Source organism: Drosophila novamexicana, unplaced genomic scaffold (assembly GCF_003285875.2).
Source record: "Drosophila novamexicana strain 15010-1031.04,08,12 unplaced genomic scaffold, DnovRS2.1 tig00001059-arrow-arrow-pilon, whole genome shotgun sequence".
NCBI classification, from domain to species: Eukaryota; Metazoa; Arthropoda; class Insecta; order Diptera; family Drosophilidae; genus Drosophila; species Drosophila novamexicana.
This window is the reverse complement of record NW_020824837.1, coordinates 265,919-283,971: the sequence shown is the minus strand read 5'-3', so window position 1 is coordinate 283,971 and position 18,053 is coordinate 265,919. Positions and strand designations below refer to the sequence as shown.

General features: G+C 43.1%; 3 protein-coding genes across 4 annotated transcripts; 1 reads left to right on the top strand and 2 right to left on the bottom strand.

Annotated features, from left to right (window-relative positions):
• Positions 1 to 2,234: 2,234 nt before the first annotated feature.
• Positions 2,235 to 3,398, bottom strand: LOC115765855. Its single transcript, XM_030709584.1, has 5 exons — positions 3,237 to 3,398; positions 2,871 to 3,174; positions 2,600 to 2,818; positions 2,409 to 2,528; positions 2,235 to 2,327 (listed from the first exon to the last, which is right to left on the bottom strand). The coding sequence occupies exons 1-4, from the start codon at positions 3,396 to 3,398 to the stop codon at positions 2,419 to 2,421; spliced, it is 795 nt and encodes a 264-aa protein (XP_030565444.1). The 3' UTR covers positions 2,235 to 2,327; positions 2,409 to 2,418.
• A 1,830-nt stretch (positions 3,399 to 5,228) lies between these two features.
• LOC115765975 lies at positions 5,229 to 10,202 on the bottom strand. 2 transcript variants are annotated; one of them, XM_030709731.1, is made up of 7 exons: positions 8,961 to 10,202; positions 8,227 to 8,714; positions 7,913 to 8,161; positions 7,119 to 7,252; positions 6,269 to 6,785; positions 5,515 to 5,931; positions 5,229 to 5,447 (listed from the first exon to the last, which is right to left on the bottom strand). In XM_030709731.1, exons 1-7 carry the CDS (start codon positions 10,168 to 10,170, stop codon positions 5,307 to 5,309), a joined length of 3,156 nt encoding a protein of 1,051 aa, XP_030565591.1. In that variant the 5' UTR covers positions 10,171 to 10,202; the 3' UTR covers positions 5,229 to 5,306. The 2 variants fall into 2 exon arrangements, with proteins under 2 accessions (XP_030565591.1, XP_030565592.1); XM_030709732.1 differs by having other exon boundaries at positions 7,967 to 8,161.
• A 201-nt stretch (positions 10,203 to 10,403) lies between these two features.
• LOC115765951 (DNA-directed RNA polymerase, mitochondrial) lies at positions 10,404 to 16,550 on the top strand. Its single transcript, XM_030709700.1, has 8 exons — positions 10,404 to 10,680; positions 10,741 to 10,863; positions 10,933 to 11,341; positions 11,395 to 11,547; positions 11,616 to 12,378; positions 12,436 to 13,581; positions 14,412 to 15,634; positions 15,698 to 16,550. The coding sequence occupies exons 1-8, from the start codon at positions 10,506 to 10,508 to the stop codon at positions 15,825 to 15,827; spliced, it is 4,122 nt and encodes a 1,373-aa protein (XP_030565560.1). The 5' UTR covers positions 10,404 to 10,505; the 3' UTR covers positions 15,828 to 16,550.
• Positions 16,551 to 18,053: the final 1,503 nt, after the last annotated feature.

Genomic DNA, 18,053 nt, shown 5'->3' with positions numbered 1-18,053 from the left:
CAACGCACAAAGAAAAACCAAGCTGAAAAGTGAAGAGAACAAAAAATTATGAAAATGAAAAGAAAAACAATTGGGAAAGTAAGCATTACTCAAAAGAAAGTTGAAGATTTTCTGTGAAAATCCATATGACATATACTATATACTAGAAGTTTATACCTTATATATACACATATACATAAACATATATATACATATATGTATATACATCTATATATACTACTATAGCTGCATAAAGTATACACATACACACAAACACACATATATATATATATACTATATATTTTTAATGTAGAGATATGTTTTGTAAAAAGACAAAATCATATTTTTAAAATTAAAATATATTCAAAAATTGTAATTGTATTTTTTGAAGGCGCGTTCGCCTTACACTCTTTATATATGTACATAAATATATGTACCATATGCAAATATATATATATGATATATATAATCGTCAAGTGTAGGGCTTAACACATGCCTGGCCTTATCAACACACATCAGATAGTGTGTTCCCGAGGGCTTTTAGATTTTTTATTATTATTATTATTCGAAATGGGCACAAATTTCATCATTGTGACTTTTGTGAACCTAACAAATGGACTTTATATATACGTGTGCATATAAATTTATTTAGTGGTCATTTAGTTTAATGTTCGTTAATCTTCAAACTGTCCTTTATTTAGCTTTGCCGCTTTAACGGTATGCCACACACACACACAAACACACATATAGTTTATTGCCTTGTGCCACATTCACTTCCTTGTTGCCGGCTACAGGTTTGCCCACACACACACGCACACAGTGAGCGCTGTTAGTTAACAGCACTGTGCAGCATTTTGCCATTATATCATCTATATTTATATATGTATATATATATATATAAATATATATATTGGTAATGCTGTGTGGGCACCTAATTTACCGGAAAATGCCAAAGTGTGCAAAAACAAATTTACGGAATAATTATATTTCGCTTAATGGAAAATAATTAGTGGCAATTGACAAAAAAAAACATATAGAAAACAACTGCTATTACAAAATCAGTTAAGTTGAACAAAATAGAGTTAAAAATATATATGTATATGGGCAGAAATTCTTTATATAAACCATAAAGCAAAATATATTTATAAAAAATAGGTAAATGTACAAAAACATTTATATTCTGGGATAAGCGTCAGCTTAGAAAGATTATAATATTTTATTGGTATTATTGAGTAAAGTTGAAAATTGATGGCAGAAATTCAAAATATATTTATATGTACATATATATATTGTAAGAATCAATGTACTAAAGCCTAGGCTAAGCCATTAAGCAAGACATAATTTATGTTATGCTCCCCCAAAATTAATAATAGTTCATTTTTTAGGCAAACTACCTAGAGAGGGAGTGGGAAATTGTGACCTATGTCTATAAGGGATACTCGAGGGTTAAGAGGGTTTAGATGCCAAATAGATTAATAGGTCGTGAAAATCGGATGAGATTTGACCAAGTTATGGGGCTGGGACCTTTGTCTAATCTATACATATACATTATATATCTATACACATCAGCTTACAGGTATTTAATAAATATATATATAGAGGTCATCTTCTATATATATTAAGATGCATAGCTTTGCTCTTATAAGTATAATTTGTAAACTTTATAGAGCTTATATAAAGGTAATTACTTTTGCTATAATTACTCTGATTATAATTATAATAATTGTTGAGGTTTTTGCTGGGAAATGAAAAATTCCAGAAAATAGAATTAACATTTTGCCTTAGTGCAAATTTTATTCAATTGTTTTTGGATTTTCAACATTTTTGCATATGAAATTTGGAAAAACCCGATTATAGAGCAAAAAGTCCACAATCTAAAAAAAACCTTTCAATATTTATATTTAATAATATTCTATAGTAATTTATATTGTTTGCTTTAAATTGGAATTTTGCTTTAAATGGGGATTTTTCACAAATCGAAAGTACTTTGGAGGCTATAATTATAGCAATTTATGTATAATATATATTATATATATATGTATATATATAATTATAATATTTGTAATACTTAATTTAGCTGCCATTAACGTTTTATTATTTTTGAGCTATTTTAATTGATTTAATCGATTTACGACAAGTTCTTTGTTTGTCTGTAAGGCAGAGGCTAGCTACGTTATTTATTTCCCGATAATGCTCTATTCGTAAAGCCCCATTCAGTGAACCGCTGGCCCATTCATTATTATCAGTTCAAAAAAATATTTTTATTCGGAATTTCCTGTACACGAGTGCAGATAAGTTAACGCTAAGCTAAACTAAATTTATTGCATGGATTTATTTGAAAAGTGCCACTAAAAAGAACGAAAATTGTAAATTGCAAATGTGATTAGGGTATCCGGTAGTCTCTCATACACGGCACGACCTTCGCTTACCTGCTTAACACTAATTCGCTTGGGATGAGCCAAGGCAGCAGCAGAGACTGCGACTGCGACTGCGGCAGCTGCGACGTCGCTGGTGTTTATACCAGGCGGACATGGCCAGGTTAACATCGCCTGCTTGGCGGGGAGCATGAGGAGAACAAGGCTTTTGTTATGGTTCAGTGGACACGGCAATTTACTCTTACAGCTGTGCGGCAGGTGCAGGTCCAGCTGCAGGTCCGGTTCGTCGGCGGGCGCGGGACTGGGCAGATGCGATTCCAGCTGGCCGAGCAGCTCGCTCAACTCCTGCGCATCCTTGCTGATGCTGCACAGCTCCTCCTGCTGGAAGTCCGGATTGATTTGCTTGCACAGCAATATCTGGCTAATCACATTGCCCAGATTCGAGGGTGCGCCGCGAGCGGGTGCTAAATTGCGCCAGGTTCAGATTTAATTCTCGGATCAGCTACAGCCACTCACCATAGTAGTCGGTCATGTCGTAGGGCACCAGCTGTATGAGCCGATGGCTCCTGATGAGCTCGTGCCGGAACTGCTGCGTCAGCTGGTAGAGCAGCTGGAGCTGCAAGCGGCACTCACTGGAGCTGGCCGGCTGGCTGTGCCTGGACTGTGGCGTGATCAGATGCGCCGTCTGCTTGCAGGCATCCACGCAGCTGCGTCGCAGTCGACGGATCTTCTCGCGCAGCTCGGGCGAATCGCGCGTTTGGCCAATAAAGATGAGCAGCTCACGGAATTGAGCCACATGGCAGTTGATTTCCATGATGAGCTGCCAAACCAAAGAAATGAGTCAGGCATTTATGCAGCTGGCCGAGCAGCAAAGGACTGCACCTTTTGTGGATCCCGCGTGGGCAACAGCAGCTGCGGCAAATAGATGGACAAACGATGCGCGATTATTGTCGAATTCCGTATGGCCAGAGCCGTGCTGCTGGTCACGCCCCCGCCCATCGCTGGCAGCTTCTCGCCATAGTCGAAGCCTCCAATGTGGGCCATGCTTTGATGCCGACTGCTGCGGCAACTGTGGCTGCTTCTGTCGTGGCATTTGTGCACCGCTCAAAAGTATGCTATAAAAAGTACAAGAGCAGGTTGTCTCACTGTGTGTGTACGAGTGTGTGTGTCTGTATGTGTGTGTGTGTGTATGGGTGTGTGTTTTGTGCAAGCAAATTGCGGCCTGTCTCATTACCTTGTGTCAACAAGTCACGGCTGCTAAACAACAGCAAAACAAGAAGCAGTAAAAGAATTGCTCGACTGTTGAGATACTCTGTAATCAGCAGAGTAGTGGCAATTATTTGTTTTGCTTTAAAAATTCAAGAAAAGTTCAAAAATTAGTTTTTGTGATTTAAACATAAACTTAAATAAAAGTTTACATCAATTTACCTGCTAAATAGCAATACATATAAATTTGAAAATCTGAAAGATAAAAACCTAAAACTAAACTTTACCTGAATGTCACAAGCAGTGCCACACAACCAATATACCCTTTAGTGCATTTGAGATAAGAAAACAAAAATAAAAATAAAATTGCAGCATTGCTGCAGTTGCCAAGTTGTGTTGCATGTTGCAAGCATAATAACCATCTAATGTAACCATAATCACAACTGTTAGATAAAAAGGAAGAAGCAGAGCAGATGTGCAGACCATTTCCATGAAAAAGAAGCAGAAGCATCAGGATCATGGCGACCAGGAAGGACACGAGACAGTCGCTGGGCTGAGCACATGAGATAAAAAATGTTTTGTTTAGGAACAAAGTAAAGGAGAAAAAGATGAGCTTAAAAATGTTGATTTTTGTAAAGAATTAAGTAAAAGGGATGAATGAAAAACGCATGAGATTTAAGAGATAATTGTCTTTATAGAAGGAAAAATAATATATAATAAATAATAAAGGTATATAAGTATTATATATATATATATATATATATATATATGTGTGTGTGTGTGTGTGTGTGTGTGTGTGTGTGTGTGTGTGTGTGTGTGTGTGTGTTAAAGTGTGTATGTGTGTGGTCGTGTGTGTGTTAGTGTATGTTTATATATATGTATGCATGTATGTTCGTTTTCTAATACCAAACTATACTGCAAATTTATATAAAACGAATTTATACTAAATGCTCTCCTCCTCGATTCTCAAAAATTTAGGTGGGTCCTGCTGAAATTCAACAAGGCAGCAAACGTTGGCTCCAACGGCCGGTGGCGGAGCAGCTTGCGGTGGTGGAGCAGGAGGTGGTGGAGGTAAGTCGAAATGTATGTATGTAGGTGTACGTATGTATGTATGTATGTATGTATGTACGTATGTATGTACGTATGTATGTATGTATGTATGTATGTATGTATGTATGTATGTATGTATGTATGTATGTATGTATGTATGTATGTATGTGTGTATGTATGTATGTATGTGTGTGTGTGTGTGTGTGTATGTATGTATGCATGCATGCATGCATGCATGCATGGAAGTATGCATGTGTGCATGTATGCATGACTGCATGTATGTATGTATTTATACATGATTGTATGTATGCATGTTTGCATGCATTTATGCATGTTTGCATGCATTTATGCATGTTTGCATGCATTTATGCATGTTTGCATGCATTTATGCACGGGTGCAAGTATTTTTGCATGTATACATGTATGTATGCTTGCATGAAGACATGTATGTGTGTGCATGTATGTATGATTGTATGTTTCTTTGCTTGTATGTTTGTATGTATGCATGTAATGTAAGCAAAAAAGATTCAAACAATATTTATAGAATATTTATAATACCCTATATAGACTTATTTAAAGTCATATTTTCATATTCAAGAAAGCACACAGAGCTCAATAATTGACAAAACCTTAATTTAATTTCAGCTTTTAATTATTTGAATGCCGGCTACAAAAGTGATACGATGCGATACGACTTTAATCGTCATCATCTTCGCCCAAAATCGATGTGCCACTATTGGTGGGACTGAGATAATCTACATACAGATCCACGGTGTCGATGTCAATCATGTCCAGCTCGTCGAAGATGGTCTCATCCCTGATTCCTTTTGTGGGATCCTGCAAAGAGATCAACAAGGATGAAAGGTAAGAGCTCTCTTAGGCGTTAAGTACATCTAGCACTTACAGCTCTAGCATATTTCCAACACGTGAGGGCATTCATATTGTTGCCCATTTGTAAATTGATCAACGCCAGGTAACCCCAAATATCTGGCACATGTGAACCAAATGTGGTGCATTGGACAAAACACTCCATCGCCTTGCTGTACTCATTCAGCTTATAGTAGGCCTTGCCCATGAGATAGTTGCTGACCAGGGAAAGCAATTTGCCGACACTGGGATATTGCAGTGCATCAATTGTCAGCTGATAGTTGCCCGCCTCAAAGGCCAAGTAGGCCAGACGAAATTTGCTGAGTAACAAATTATCACGACCTGGTGTAGCTGCTCCGCACTGTTGCAAATTGCGTGCATAATATTCGGCGGCGCTCTCCATATTACCGCGATAATACTCCACATTGCCATTTAGCTGAGCATTAAGGCCGACCTAGACAGAGTTCGAAGTGGGAATGTTGATTAGAGGTCTGCATCGAGACAATCGCAACGCGTTTTGGATGCTCGAGTCGGTCAAGACTCGAACTTGTTGGTTCGAGCTGTTCGAGTTGCAGACAGGAAATTGAGTAGTTCAATCAAACATATTCAATCGAACATGTTGGTATCTCATGCAGCTCGAACTTCGTTTGTGTTCGGGTTGGGTGAATAGTTTATTCAAACAGTGATTAGCTCGATGCTCGAAGGTTCGAGTCTATCGGTTTGCTGCTGAATCGTTTGAGTATTCGAGTTTGATAGAAATGTGAGTAACAGACGTCTGAACGAAAACTCACCAGCAGTTCCTCCGCACCGCTGCCCTCAAAACTGAACGTCGTCACCATAAAGTCCGGATCTAGTTGATTGAGAAATATCCTTAACTGTGTGCTTATCATATAGCTCTCCGCAAGGCTGCACTCGTGCTGCACATCCTCGAATATCACCTGACCGAACTCGTACAGGCCCAAGCGCACAAACATTTTGAAGGATTCGTAGAAAACGTAGCCGCGCTGATGGTCAAATGTGGGATACACGTTCAGCGATATGCCCCACAAGCTATACGGCGCCGTGGAGCTGCTGGCACGCGGCTTTTTTAGGTGATCTTCCAAGCGCCAGCGTGCATACGAATGCCCGGGCGCATAATCGAAGCGTTTGTAGTAGCAATAGAGCAATATCCAACCATCCAATTGACGATCATTGTTTTCCGCATATTTCATTATGCTATTCAAGAGGCATTCGGTCGCATTGGCTGATACTAGCGGATCGGGATCGTCCCGTGTGGCCAGATAGTCCAGGTAAATGCGTATCCAGCCGCTGTGAAGGCATACATTTCATTCTGCTACAAGTCTAGTTTGAGTTGACCGACTAGCAGATACCCTGTACGTTTCGAATTCGAAAGTTTCTGAGGCTTATGCAGACAGACAGATAGGTGAGGAGACAGACGGACAGGCAAATGGGCATAGAGGTGGGAAGAGAGGTGGGCAGAGAGGTGAGCAGAGAGGTGGGCAGGGAGGGGGGCAAAGAGGGAGACAGGCGAGCTGGATGGGCTCAGCTGGGAGATGCCTCTGTCTTGTACTTCAACAGACTACCCTCCTCTTTCAAGCACATTTTCAATGGGTACAGGGTATCTGACTGTCCATCACTTACGCAAGGTAATCGTGCATCACAGATAAAAGTTTTTGCGTTTTAAAGAAGGCTTTGGCTGCCACGTATTCTCCGCGTTCCATGTTTGCGATTAGGTCATAGAACTCAAAGAGACTGGCAAAGGTATTCGTTCTTTCCTGAGAAGGAAAATAAGCGTAAATAAGTTTTAATCTGTAATTAACTTTAGCAAAAAAAAAAAAAAAAATGAAAAGAAAATAGTTAATTTTCTAGATACATTTTGTGAGTACTGAGTGGGTTTTGGTACTGAAAAAAAATCAAATTAAATAAGCTGGGACTGAGAAAGTGCAAATTTTATGCTGAAGCTTATTAAAGGGTATTTCCCTCACTTAATTTTTGATTCAAATTTCCTATAGCATCTATATGGTATAGTAATCCGATATTAATAAGATTTTAATATAAGGGGAAATTTAGAACAAAAAGAGAGTTAAATTTTAAATAATTTTTTTCTTAAGGATCTCTAGGATATTGATCGATTTTCCTAATGGAAACTTAAAATAGAAGTCAGAAAAATTTGTTTGAAAAAAGTTTTGTTTTTAAAGCTAAGCTTTCAGGAGAGCTATGTGATATAGTGTCCCAATCTGGCCGACTTGGATATAGGTAGTTATTATCTAGTTTGACAGAAAGTCAGACTTGATTAGACTTTTATCGATCATATCAAATATCGATTATAACAGGCTAGAATCGATAGCTTATAAATTGTTGGGTATAACTGGAAGAGAAGAGTCTGAAAATGTTTTTTCGTGTATTTTAAGTGAATATGATTTATGATGCTTAACTGCACGAGATACGAATAGCTTATCTTTAAAGTGCCCAATCATCCAGCCAATCACCTTTTCGTAAAAATAATTGGCCATACGTTTGTCCCCGACGGCGTTCATGATTTTAATGGTATTCATATGATCGATCAGATTGTCGATGCGCTCCTGTTTGTCGGCCACAAGCTCATCCAGGCCCTCCGCCTCGATCTTTTCGAGCAGATTGTGCGCCCGCTGCTCCAGCTCATTGTAGGCAACGGCGCACAAGTTCTGTTGATTGAATTAGACTGTATATATAATGGGGAATAATTTCAGTTATTCGAGATTTGACTAACTGCAAACTCAATGCTGGTGCTGGTGGGTACGCGCATATTGAAGTCACAGCCGATCACCTTGAGCAAGATGTTGGTCAGATTCTGCAGGGCGCAGCAGAAATGACTCCGCTTGTCCTCGATGCTGTGCACATTCCTATCGACTATATAGCGTATCGTTTCCCGCATAAAGATATCCAGCCGCGTATAGGCGTCCCGCTGGATCTTACTGAGCGGCAGGGGCTCCGCATGGTGCAGCTCGCCTTTGCAGTAGAGCAAACGGTTCTGGCTAATGAAGGTTTCGCGAAACACCTTCAGCTCCTCGTACACCTGACCGAGCGGTACCAGTAGGCATATTTTTATAATCGCAAATGTCGGCGATTCGGCATCTTGTTGAGAGCTCGGCCGATTCGTATTACGAGACTGGGACGTTGTGCTTGTTAGCTTTGTGTTGGACAACTTCTTCTTGGCGCCCAGATATTTCAGCTCCACAGCAAAGCGAATCGTTTGCACTGCAAAGAAACCCGCTCAATTTGATTTAATCGCAAGTAAACGACTATCAGATACCCTAGCAAAACTTTAGACACCACCTTCTTCTTTTCCCTAGATACAAACTATGGACTTTTTTTAATTTTTTCTGGTATTTAACTGAGTGCATATACCAAAAAAATACCAACAAATCAAAAATGTTGGGGAAAATCGATATTTATCGATACCGATTAAATACCAGAAAATTGGTGTAAGTATTAGATACGTACCGCCGGGAAAGCAGAATATGGCTGGATCTAGTATGCCCGAGAATATAATCTGATTGCCCGTTGTTTTGACCATTTTTCTGCCAACTTTTTTCTCAATTGTGGCCACATTCCAGACATCGACAGCAATAACATATCGCCGCCAGGCGATCGCCGTATACAATATATCCGACATGTTCTTGGTGAGTATATATCGATGGAAGGTGTTGCAGACCAAGGCATTATCGAGTATCGGATCGATCAGATCAAAATCGATGTCCATATGATCGGAGCGCATCAAATGCTCGAAGAGCTTATGCATTTGCACCTCCATGCTGGACTTGAGGCCCGTACAGGCGCTATCCGGCACGCTATTCCGAAAGTATTCGAATACATGATGATTATCCTGATTCTCAATGGTCGTTTCGGTGAATTTATTGAAGCTACACCAGGGTATCACATGGTATTCGTTGCGATCGACGGGCAGCAACGACCGAAAGCTCAGCTGCACAGTTAGCGTATCCAGATCGAGCGTATACTCCTCCTTCAGATTGTAAATGGACTCGAATGTGACAAACGCCATGTTGGTGAAGGTCAGCTCCTTGGCAATGGGCACCAGCGTGTACAGATGCCATTCGGTGTTAACGGTGCGGCGCAGTTCAATGGGGCAATCGGGCACAGGATAAAGATAGAGCTCCTCGCGCAGCATGCAGCGATGATGACCGAATAGCTTGATTATATCGAGATAGCCCACACTGAGCAGCACCATCTCGACTTTGGTCTCGTCAAAGCTGAGCTCGGCCGTGACATCTGTACTTTGGTCAACTTTATCAATTAGCATGGACAGCAAGTCGGAGGCTTCTGCCTCTACTTCCATCTCCTCCGTCTCATAGTAGGTCGGCTCGTCGGTCTTGCACATATAAAGCTTTATCAGCAGGGGATTATCGGCTGCATGATTGATCCGATCCAGATTATCCTGTTGAAATACCAACGTGTATGTGGGCTTCAGATGGAACTCATCCTGTACTATAATCCCGTCGGTGTTATAATGCTCATCGCATTTGATAATTAGGCTGCCGCCTTGATCCAAATGTATTTCCAATGGATCCATTATGTTAGGCGGTATGTCGATATGGGCCAGCTGTATGTATAGAAATATATTTGGCGGCAGCGGCTTGAAAACCACATCACTGTCTGGCGTGGCCGGGCCCTGGTTGCCTTTCTTTTGTGGCATTTTTGTAAATTCTAACAAATACTTATATATAATTCTTTTAATAACTAACGTTAATATCAATGATTGGCAAATTCAAAAATTTGAATTTGCTTTTTGCGCAAGTTGGCAGGCTGGCCAAAAGTACTATCGATTACATCATTGAGCAGCTTCTAGTGCAGCCCTGGCTGGGCCAAGCGCACTATCGATACTATCGCTTGAACAGCTGTTAACGCAGCCCTGTCTGGCCTCAACACGTGAAACGCGCAATGGACAACAAAATATTATGCAAGCAGCGGACATATTTGTGTGAAAATTAAATAAATTTCGTAATCAAACGTTGCAATTGCATAGCCAAAATGTATCGTTTGTTGGGCGGCAATCGTGCCACAGCCATGCAACGGGTGCTGCGGCTGCCAACGCCTGCCTCAACAAACAGTTGCTGCTGCAGCTGCGGCAACATCGGCGCCGCTGCGCACAATTTAACACAATATCAGCAATATTATCAGATGCTCTATCGCCCAACGCCGGCAAGTAAGTAAATGACTTTATTTAGTATAAATTGCAGCATATTGATAATTATTTTGCTGACAGCAACAACAACAACTGCCGCACGCGCACAGTCGACCACGCCCACACAAACAGACGCCCTGGCGCTGGCCAAGAAGAAACGTTTGCGCAAACCGCGCTACGCCAAATATGTGGAGCTGCTGGAGGGTATGCAACATAAATAAATAAACAAATTCACATTATTATTTATAAATCATTAATATATTAACACAACAGTTACCGAACTGATGGCCAGCGAGCGCAAATCACGCGTGAAACGCTTGAAATCGAAGAAATTGGCGGATTTCATACAGAAAACGCAATTGCAAATCCTGGAGAAGCGCGCCCGGGACGAGCGACGCGCTGTGAAGAAGGGTAAGACGAGCAGCGAGGAGGCCGCACAACGACAGCCGGCAGAGTATCAAAAAATCGATTTGGATGCACTCGATAGCTCCATACTGGAGGCGGGCATGTACGATGACAAGCCCCTGATATTCTTTGGCAAAGAGACGTACACGAAACAGTTCATTGCCAATCCGGCGGAGGTGCATAAGATACTGAAAAGCTTTCACAATTATCGTGACATTATTGAGGGCATGGAGAATGAGCGACAGGATTATGCCGAGGCAGATTTGTCGAGCTTTGGGTACGTAGCTCCCTCAGTTGTAGAAAGCATTTATTTACTTTACTTTATTTCAGTGTAAATGCACCAAAGCATGCAGCTGAGACGGAATCGTTGGATCCCTTTGAAACAATTGAGCCATATATCGATTTAAAGGAGTCGCACAAGGCGACCGTGCCTGCCATCAGCCAGCCCCAGTCTAATGCCGTGACAGCCAAGTCCAAAAAACGGTTTGTTTTACATTGTATGCCTTCCTGTTCTTTCCTGTATTAATTAGCTTCTGCTATTTGTCCAATAGCTTCAAATCCAAGGTGCACGTCACTGAGGAGCAGGAACGTCAGGCCAAACATCGTGCGCTGATCATCAATTTAACCACATATCTCAACGTGTGCGTCTCGGCCAATATGCTGAGCCGTGCGCTCTCCACGATCTTCGCCTATCGCAGTCGCGCCAGGAAGAGCAACGCGCAGCAGCAGAAAGAAGCCAGCAGCATCATCAGCATCGATTTGTACAACATTCTGTTGCATGGCTATGCGGGCAAGGGTTCCTTTGACCGCTGCCAGGAGCTGTTCAAGTTGATCCATGAGGATGGCCTCGAGTTCAGCGAACAAACGTATGCGGCTGTATTTGAGTGCCTGGGACGCGTGGAACCGGACGCACAGAATCAGCAACTCATCGAACAGTACATAGCCCAGGCGGAACAGCAGGGTTATACACTAGATCAAATCATGGATCGCGCAAAATTTATAGCGGATCAGCGTGACATAGCGCTAGATGCCATTCGGCGTGTGCGTGCAAACTTTACGCCGGTTTATGTGCCGCCCCAGCTGGGCTACGATAACGAGCTGCTCAACGAACTCAACGCAAAGGTGCTGCCCGTGGGAGCGGAGGCAGCGGCTGCGGCTCCGGAGGAGGATTGTGTTATGATGAGGTCGAAGCGTGGCTTCAGCAAAGCACAGCTGGAGCAGATGGCACGAGAGCAGCTACAAGTCGAGTTGGACGGCTGCATTACCATCAAATCCATTGAGAATTCCAAGGAGTTTGCCAATGCCGAGTATTGCGTAAGTTTCCTGTCCCTAGTTTGAGTAGAAAACATTTCATGCTCCCTTCTTTCGCAGCGTGGAAAACTGAAAGAGCTGGAACAAAACTGGCGCAAACAAATCTCCGCCGCGATTGTGCGCGATCTGAATACGTTGCGTGCTCAGGTGAGATTCAAGCCGCACGGTTATATGAACTACTACACGTACCTGAAAGTGCTCGACACGAATCACTTTGCGGACATACTCATCAAGGAGCTGTACAAGCTAGCCGAGGGCTCAGAAACATTTAGTCCCACTGTGGGTCAGCTGTACCGGGAGTTGGGTCAAAGGGTGCAGCAATGCTATCAAATCGAGCAGAAGAAACACAATGGCACGCTGGAGAAGATCGGCGATATCTACAGCGATTATTGTGATCTGTGGGCCAGTGGACACACCGAGGACAATACGCGCCAAATGTGGCAGCGACTGGTGCACGAACAGCGACACAGTGGACCCTCCATGGATCTGCCCGAGGTGCCGTGGCCCACCAATGTGCTCGCCGGCGTGGGTCGTTTTCTATACAATATACTAATGCGCGACATTAAGATCGATGCGCACATCATGCGCCAGAAGAGCAAGACGAAGACAACGGCCACGACAACGCCACAGAATTTGCTGCCCGCCTTCTACACGCTGTTCCGCAATCAGGGACGGCTGGTCAAGGAGGAGGTTAAGCCGCATCCGGTGCTGTCGCGTCTGTTGCGCGCCTCACGCCAGCAGACGCTCACCTTTGACTCGAATCTGGTGCCCATGCTGTGCCCGCCGCAGCCCTGGAGCACGCCGCAAAACGGCGGCTATTTGCTTAACAAGTCGGAGCTCATCCGACTGCCGCATCAGGCTGTGCAACAATGGGAGCGCATACGTGCCGCCAATCCGCAACATCTCTATCCAGCGCTCGATTCGCTCAATCAGCTAGCCAGCGTGCCGTGGCGCGTCAATACACAGCTGCTGGATGTGATTGTTGAGGTCTTCCAGAAGGGCGGCGATGCCAAATTGGATGTGCCACAGCCGCCCAGCTCCTTGCCGCCGCTGCCCACGTTGCCCACGGGCGAGAAGGATGCCAGCGGAGTCTCGCCAGCGGAACGTGCCAAACTGTTTCGGGATAAGCTCGGCCATCGACGCAGACAGGCCGAAATGTACAGCTTATGGTGTGATGCCCTCTATCGCCTGTCGCTGGCGCAGCACGTGAGTAGGAAAAACTTGAAAATCTAATCTGTGTGCCAATATTTAAAATTAAGTCCGTTTGCCTTTCAACTTGATTTCAAAGCTCTGCCAGGGGGCGGAAGGGTGGTTAGTTCGGTTACCTTACATGATCCGAAACAATCGCAATATTCTTCTCGAAATTCGTTGCCAATTTGTATACCCTGAACCCATTAAAAATAGGTAAAAAGGGTATTATATATTTGTGCAAATGTATGTAACAGGCAGAAGGAAGAATCTGCGGCTATATACATATTCTTGATCAGCATCAATAGCCGAGTCGATCTAGTATACACACACATTCATGCGCGTCTGCTTCGAATTCTATCAACAGCATTGCAATTGCGATTGTTTTCTGTGCTGCTTTTTTAATTTTTCTCAATAGTAGTTAATTATTGGTGTGGCTGTTGAGTAGAGGCATAGCAAGTGGTGCGGTCTGTCGCGAGTTCGAGCAGTACCGGCGAAACTATTTTGTTTTTGGCTGGAGTGGTTGTTGAGTAGAGTCGTCAGCAAGTAATGCGGTCAGTTGCGAGTTCGAACCCTGCCAAGGGAACTTTTTTTTTTAATTTATCTTTATCTCGGGGTATTCCCTAGTCGGGAGCTCCCGACTAGGACCTCTTACTTATTTCTTTATAAAAGTGTCTTGGTTCTGTTTTGGTGGTCAAGTGTTTGTTTGGGTGTGTGCTTTAGTTTAAGAAAGAACGAATGGAAGGAAGGAAGGAATTCCAGGTGTAAACAGTCTTGTTAACAGACCCCTACCTGAGTGTGTACATATTCGCATTGGCATTGCAATTCTAATCGCATCTTATATACAGTACCGCGACAAGGTCTTCTGGCTGCCGCATAACATGGACTTTCGTGGACGCGTTTATCCGGTGCCGCCGCATCTGAATCATTTGGGCTCGGATTTGGCGCGTTCGATGCTTATCTTTGATCAAGCACAGCCGCTGGGCGTGGATGGTTTTAGCTGGCTAAAGCTGCACTGCATCAATTTGACGGGCACAAAGAAGCGGGATTCAGTGCGTGAGCGTCTACTCTACGCGGAGGAGATAATGCCGGATATCTTGGACTCGGCGGACAATCCGCTCACGGGTCGCATGTGGTGGGCCAAATCGGACGAACCCTGGCAGACGCTTGCCTGTTGCATGGAGATAGCCAAGGTACAACGTTCTCCCGATCCTGCCGCCTATCTGAGTCGCTTTCCCATACACCAGGATGGCTCCTGCAATGGCCTGCAGCATTATGCGGCGCTGGGTCGCGATGAGGCGGGCGCCTACAGCGTTAACCTGGCGCCCTCGGCCATACCGCAGGATGTGTACAGCGCGGTGGCCGCTCTGGTGGAGCGCTCACGCAAAACGGATGCACAGAACGGACTGCATGTGGCGCAGGCGCTGGAGGGTTTCGTGCGGCGCAAGGTGATCAAGCAGACGGTGATGACCACCGTTTACGGCGTCACACGCTACGGTGCACGGCTGCAGATAGCGCGTCAGCTGAAGGATATCGATGACTTTCCCAAGGACTGGGTGTGGCCGGCTTCCACATATTTGACCACCAAAACATTTGAGAGCCTGCGCGAAATGTTCACCTCGACGCGCGAGATTCAAGACTGGTTCACGGAGTGTGCGCGTCTCATAGCGGGCGTCTGCAGTCTGAATGTGGAGTGGGTAACACCGTTGGGTCTGCCCGTGGTGCAGCCGTACAATCGGCAGGAGCTGAAGCCTGTGGCACGCCACGGCCTGCGCGTCATTCCCAATATGCCCATGGACATGTACGAGCGACCGAACATCCTGAAGCAAAAGAACGCCTTTCCGCCCAACTTCATACACTCGCTGGACTCGTCGCACATGATGCTCACCTCGCTGCACTGCGAGCGGCAGGGCATCACCTTTGTCTCCGTGCACGACTGCTTCTGGACGCATGCGTGCACGGTGCCGGAGTTGAATCGTGCCTGTCGCGAACAGTTTGTCGCCCTGCACTCGCAGCCCATACTCGAGCAGCTGTCGGAGTTTATGCGGAAGACCTACAGCTTTCGGGACAAGTGAGTAGGATGCAATGAATCCTCTATCAGCTTCGACTAAGCCACATTTTTCTTGCCTTGCAGCGACTTTACCAACGATGGCTCCGTGGAGGATCTGTCCAAGCGTCAGTTGAATCGCATTTTGCGCCAGCTGCCACAAAAAGGTGACTTTGATCTGCGCCAGGTGCTCGACTCGGTCTATTTCTTCAGCTAATTCGACTAGCTATAAAAATGTTGCCTAACTAAAGTCATTTCGTTTAAGCTTAAGACTCTGTTAAGTTTGTTGAACAATTCGATGCTTTTAAAACCAAAAATGATAAATACTTAAAAGAAAAAAAAACAACTAGAAGAAAGATCAGTCTGTGCAGCAGCAGCAAATGTGATTTTGTAGGAGTTTACACATAAAACACCTAATATTATATTTATTAATATTATATTATATTAAATGCCCATTGAAATAGTTACGCGAATTGGCATTTCACATTTGAAATGGTATTCATAGAACAGCAGGTTTATTTTTGAAACGAAACTTAAAATTTGCTAAAGTTTTTAATTTTTTACATAATATAACATTTGCGATTTCTATAAACTGTTAGTTTCTTCTTATGTCGAATCGTTAATTCAAATTGAGAATCTGCAAGTTTTGCCAAAATTACAAAATTTTCTATAATTAAGATTAATAGTTAAACGACTGATCCTTAAGATTTCTACAGTTAATTAAGCGCAAACATTATCAATTTTTAATAAGAAAAAACTAACTGTTGCTTGAAATCGCAATGTTTATAAAATAATTAAACTTGTCAGTCAACAACAAATGGGTATAATGAGGCTTAGAAGTTATAAAACCCGTCGCAGCTTATCAATAAATTGTTATAGAAAAACTATACAACAAAATGTGATTCTTTTGTGAAAAAGTTGTTTTCGGCACACTAAAGTTAGCCCTTTTTTAACTCTACGGGCTTAGTTTACAAATAATGAGTATTTTACAAAACTTAAAAACGATCAAGTTTGATCTTAAACAGTATCAAAATCGTGTTAAAAGTATTTCAATTTCTTACAAAAGCTTCAGCTGTTTTTCGCTCAAAGTAATGGCATAGTTTATTTAATGCTCAGTGCATTGCGCTCTCTTAACAGCTCTGCATTAACATTTCTGTTAAGAATTGCAACTGCCACTCAAAACGAACGACGCTCACTCAACATTTGAGCGCCACCCCATATTCAGTTTTAACTCTTGCATGACTGTTAAGTAGGGCACATTTAACATTTCTGTTAAAAATTGCACCTTTCACTCAAATCGGACGACTCTTACTTAACAGTTGAGCGCACCCCATGTCCACTCTTCCTTTTTGCATGGGGCTGCTGCGCTGCTGCTGTTGCTGCCGTTGTTGTTGTTGTCGCTGCGTTCGCTGCTGCCGGCGACAGTCGCTGCGTCGGCATTTTCTTCTTCGTTGCTCGCTCGTGTGCGAGTCGTTCGCTGCTCTGCTCTGGCTCTGCCCGCTTGCTCACACGGTCGGTGGTCTCAGTTTGAAAAGTTCATGCGGCGCGTTAAGAACGTAACGGTTTCAACGAAACGGTCAGCGAATAGCGTTAATTCGCAATTTTAAGAAGTGTTAACATTCGGCAAACGCATCTTTATTGTTATTTTTGCATTTTTGCGTCTACTCTTTATTTGGTAATTTCTTTAATTTTAACTGTGCTTTGTGCGACAACGAATTGCGGTAATTGCTGCGTGGACGCGACATAAAGAAGGTAACGAAAATAAAATAAATAAAAAAAAAAAAAACAGCTGCTTAACTTTTTATCGCGTATCTCGCAGAGACACGTTGCCCGGCCTCAGCTGCTGTTGCGGCGGCACTGGCAAAATGCAGTGCAAATAAATTTTCAGCGATTCGAAATTCGAAAATAAAGGCACAAAATGCAATATAAGAAAACAAAAAAAAAAAAACATTCTCAATTGTTTATATTGCTTTATTTTGTTTACGCTGCATTTTGTTGAGTCGCTTTTTGTATCTTTGTGTGTGTGTGTCTTAATTTGCGCAAAATGCATAACAAAATAAGTAGTAGAAGCAGAAGCGAACACATACTCTTATCAGCGACTGAGCTACTATCAAAAGCTCGTATCATATTACAATTAATTGAATTATAAAACATGCGCCATGCAAATTGCGCTGCAGCAGCCCGCAACAGAAGTTGCTAAATGTCTCCCAAGTGGGTGGATGTCTCTGTCTGTGTGTGTGTGTGTGCTTGGATAAAAACCACATGCACCTCAGTTACAATGCGTCTGTGTGTGTGTGTGTGTGTGTGGCTTGGTAATTGGGGCAATGTTTGTTGCCGTTTATCTGCAGCGAGCGGTGCAGCAGACGTCGCCGTCGCCGTCGACGTCGTCTCTCCCTGATAAGTGGCCACAATTTAATGCATTGACATTTGATTGAATGCTCAA

Excerpts from the sequence above, each read along its gene's own strand:
- LOC115765975 (XM_030709731.1), bottom strand. The coding sequence starts at position 10,170 with ATGCCACAAAAGAAAGGCAACCAGGGCCCGGCCACGCCAGACAGTGAT. Across the intron at positions 8,715-8,960 it reads CATATTCTGCTTTCCCGGCG|TGCAAACGATTCGCTTTGCT; the intron begins GTACGTATCTAA and ends GTTTCTTTGCAG. Across the intron at positions 5,932-6,268 it reads GCGGTGCGGAGGAACTGCTG|GTCGGCCTTAATGCTCAGCT; the intron begins GTGAGTTTTCGT and ends AACTCTGTCTAG.
- LOC115765855 (XM_030709584.1), bottom strand. The coding sequence starts at position 3,398 with ATGGCCCACATTGGAGGCTTCGACTATGGCGAGAAGCTGCCAGCGATG. Across the intron at positions 3,175-3,236 it reads CCACGCGGGATCCACAAAAG|CTCATCATGGAAATCAACTG; the intron begins GTGCAGTCCTTT and ends TTGGTTTGGCAG. Across the intron at positions 2,819-2,870 it reads CGACATGACCGACTACTATG|CACCCGCTCGCGGCGCACCC; the intron begins GTGAGTGGCTGT and ends GGCGCAATTTAG.
- LOC115765951 (XM_030709700.1), top strand. The coding sequence starts at position 10,506 with ATGTATCGTTTGTTGGGCGGCAATCGTGCCACAGCCATGCAACGGGTG. Across the intron at positions 11,342-11,394 it reads GCAGATTTGTCGAGCTTTGG|TGTAAATGCACCAAAGCATG; the intron begins GTACGTAGCTCC and ends ACTTTATTTCAG. Across the intron at positions 15,635-15,697 it reads ACCTACAGCTTTCGGGACAA|CGACTTTACCAACGATGGCT; the intron begins GTGAGTAGGATG and ends CTTGCCTTGCAG.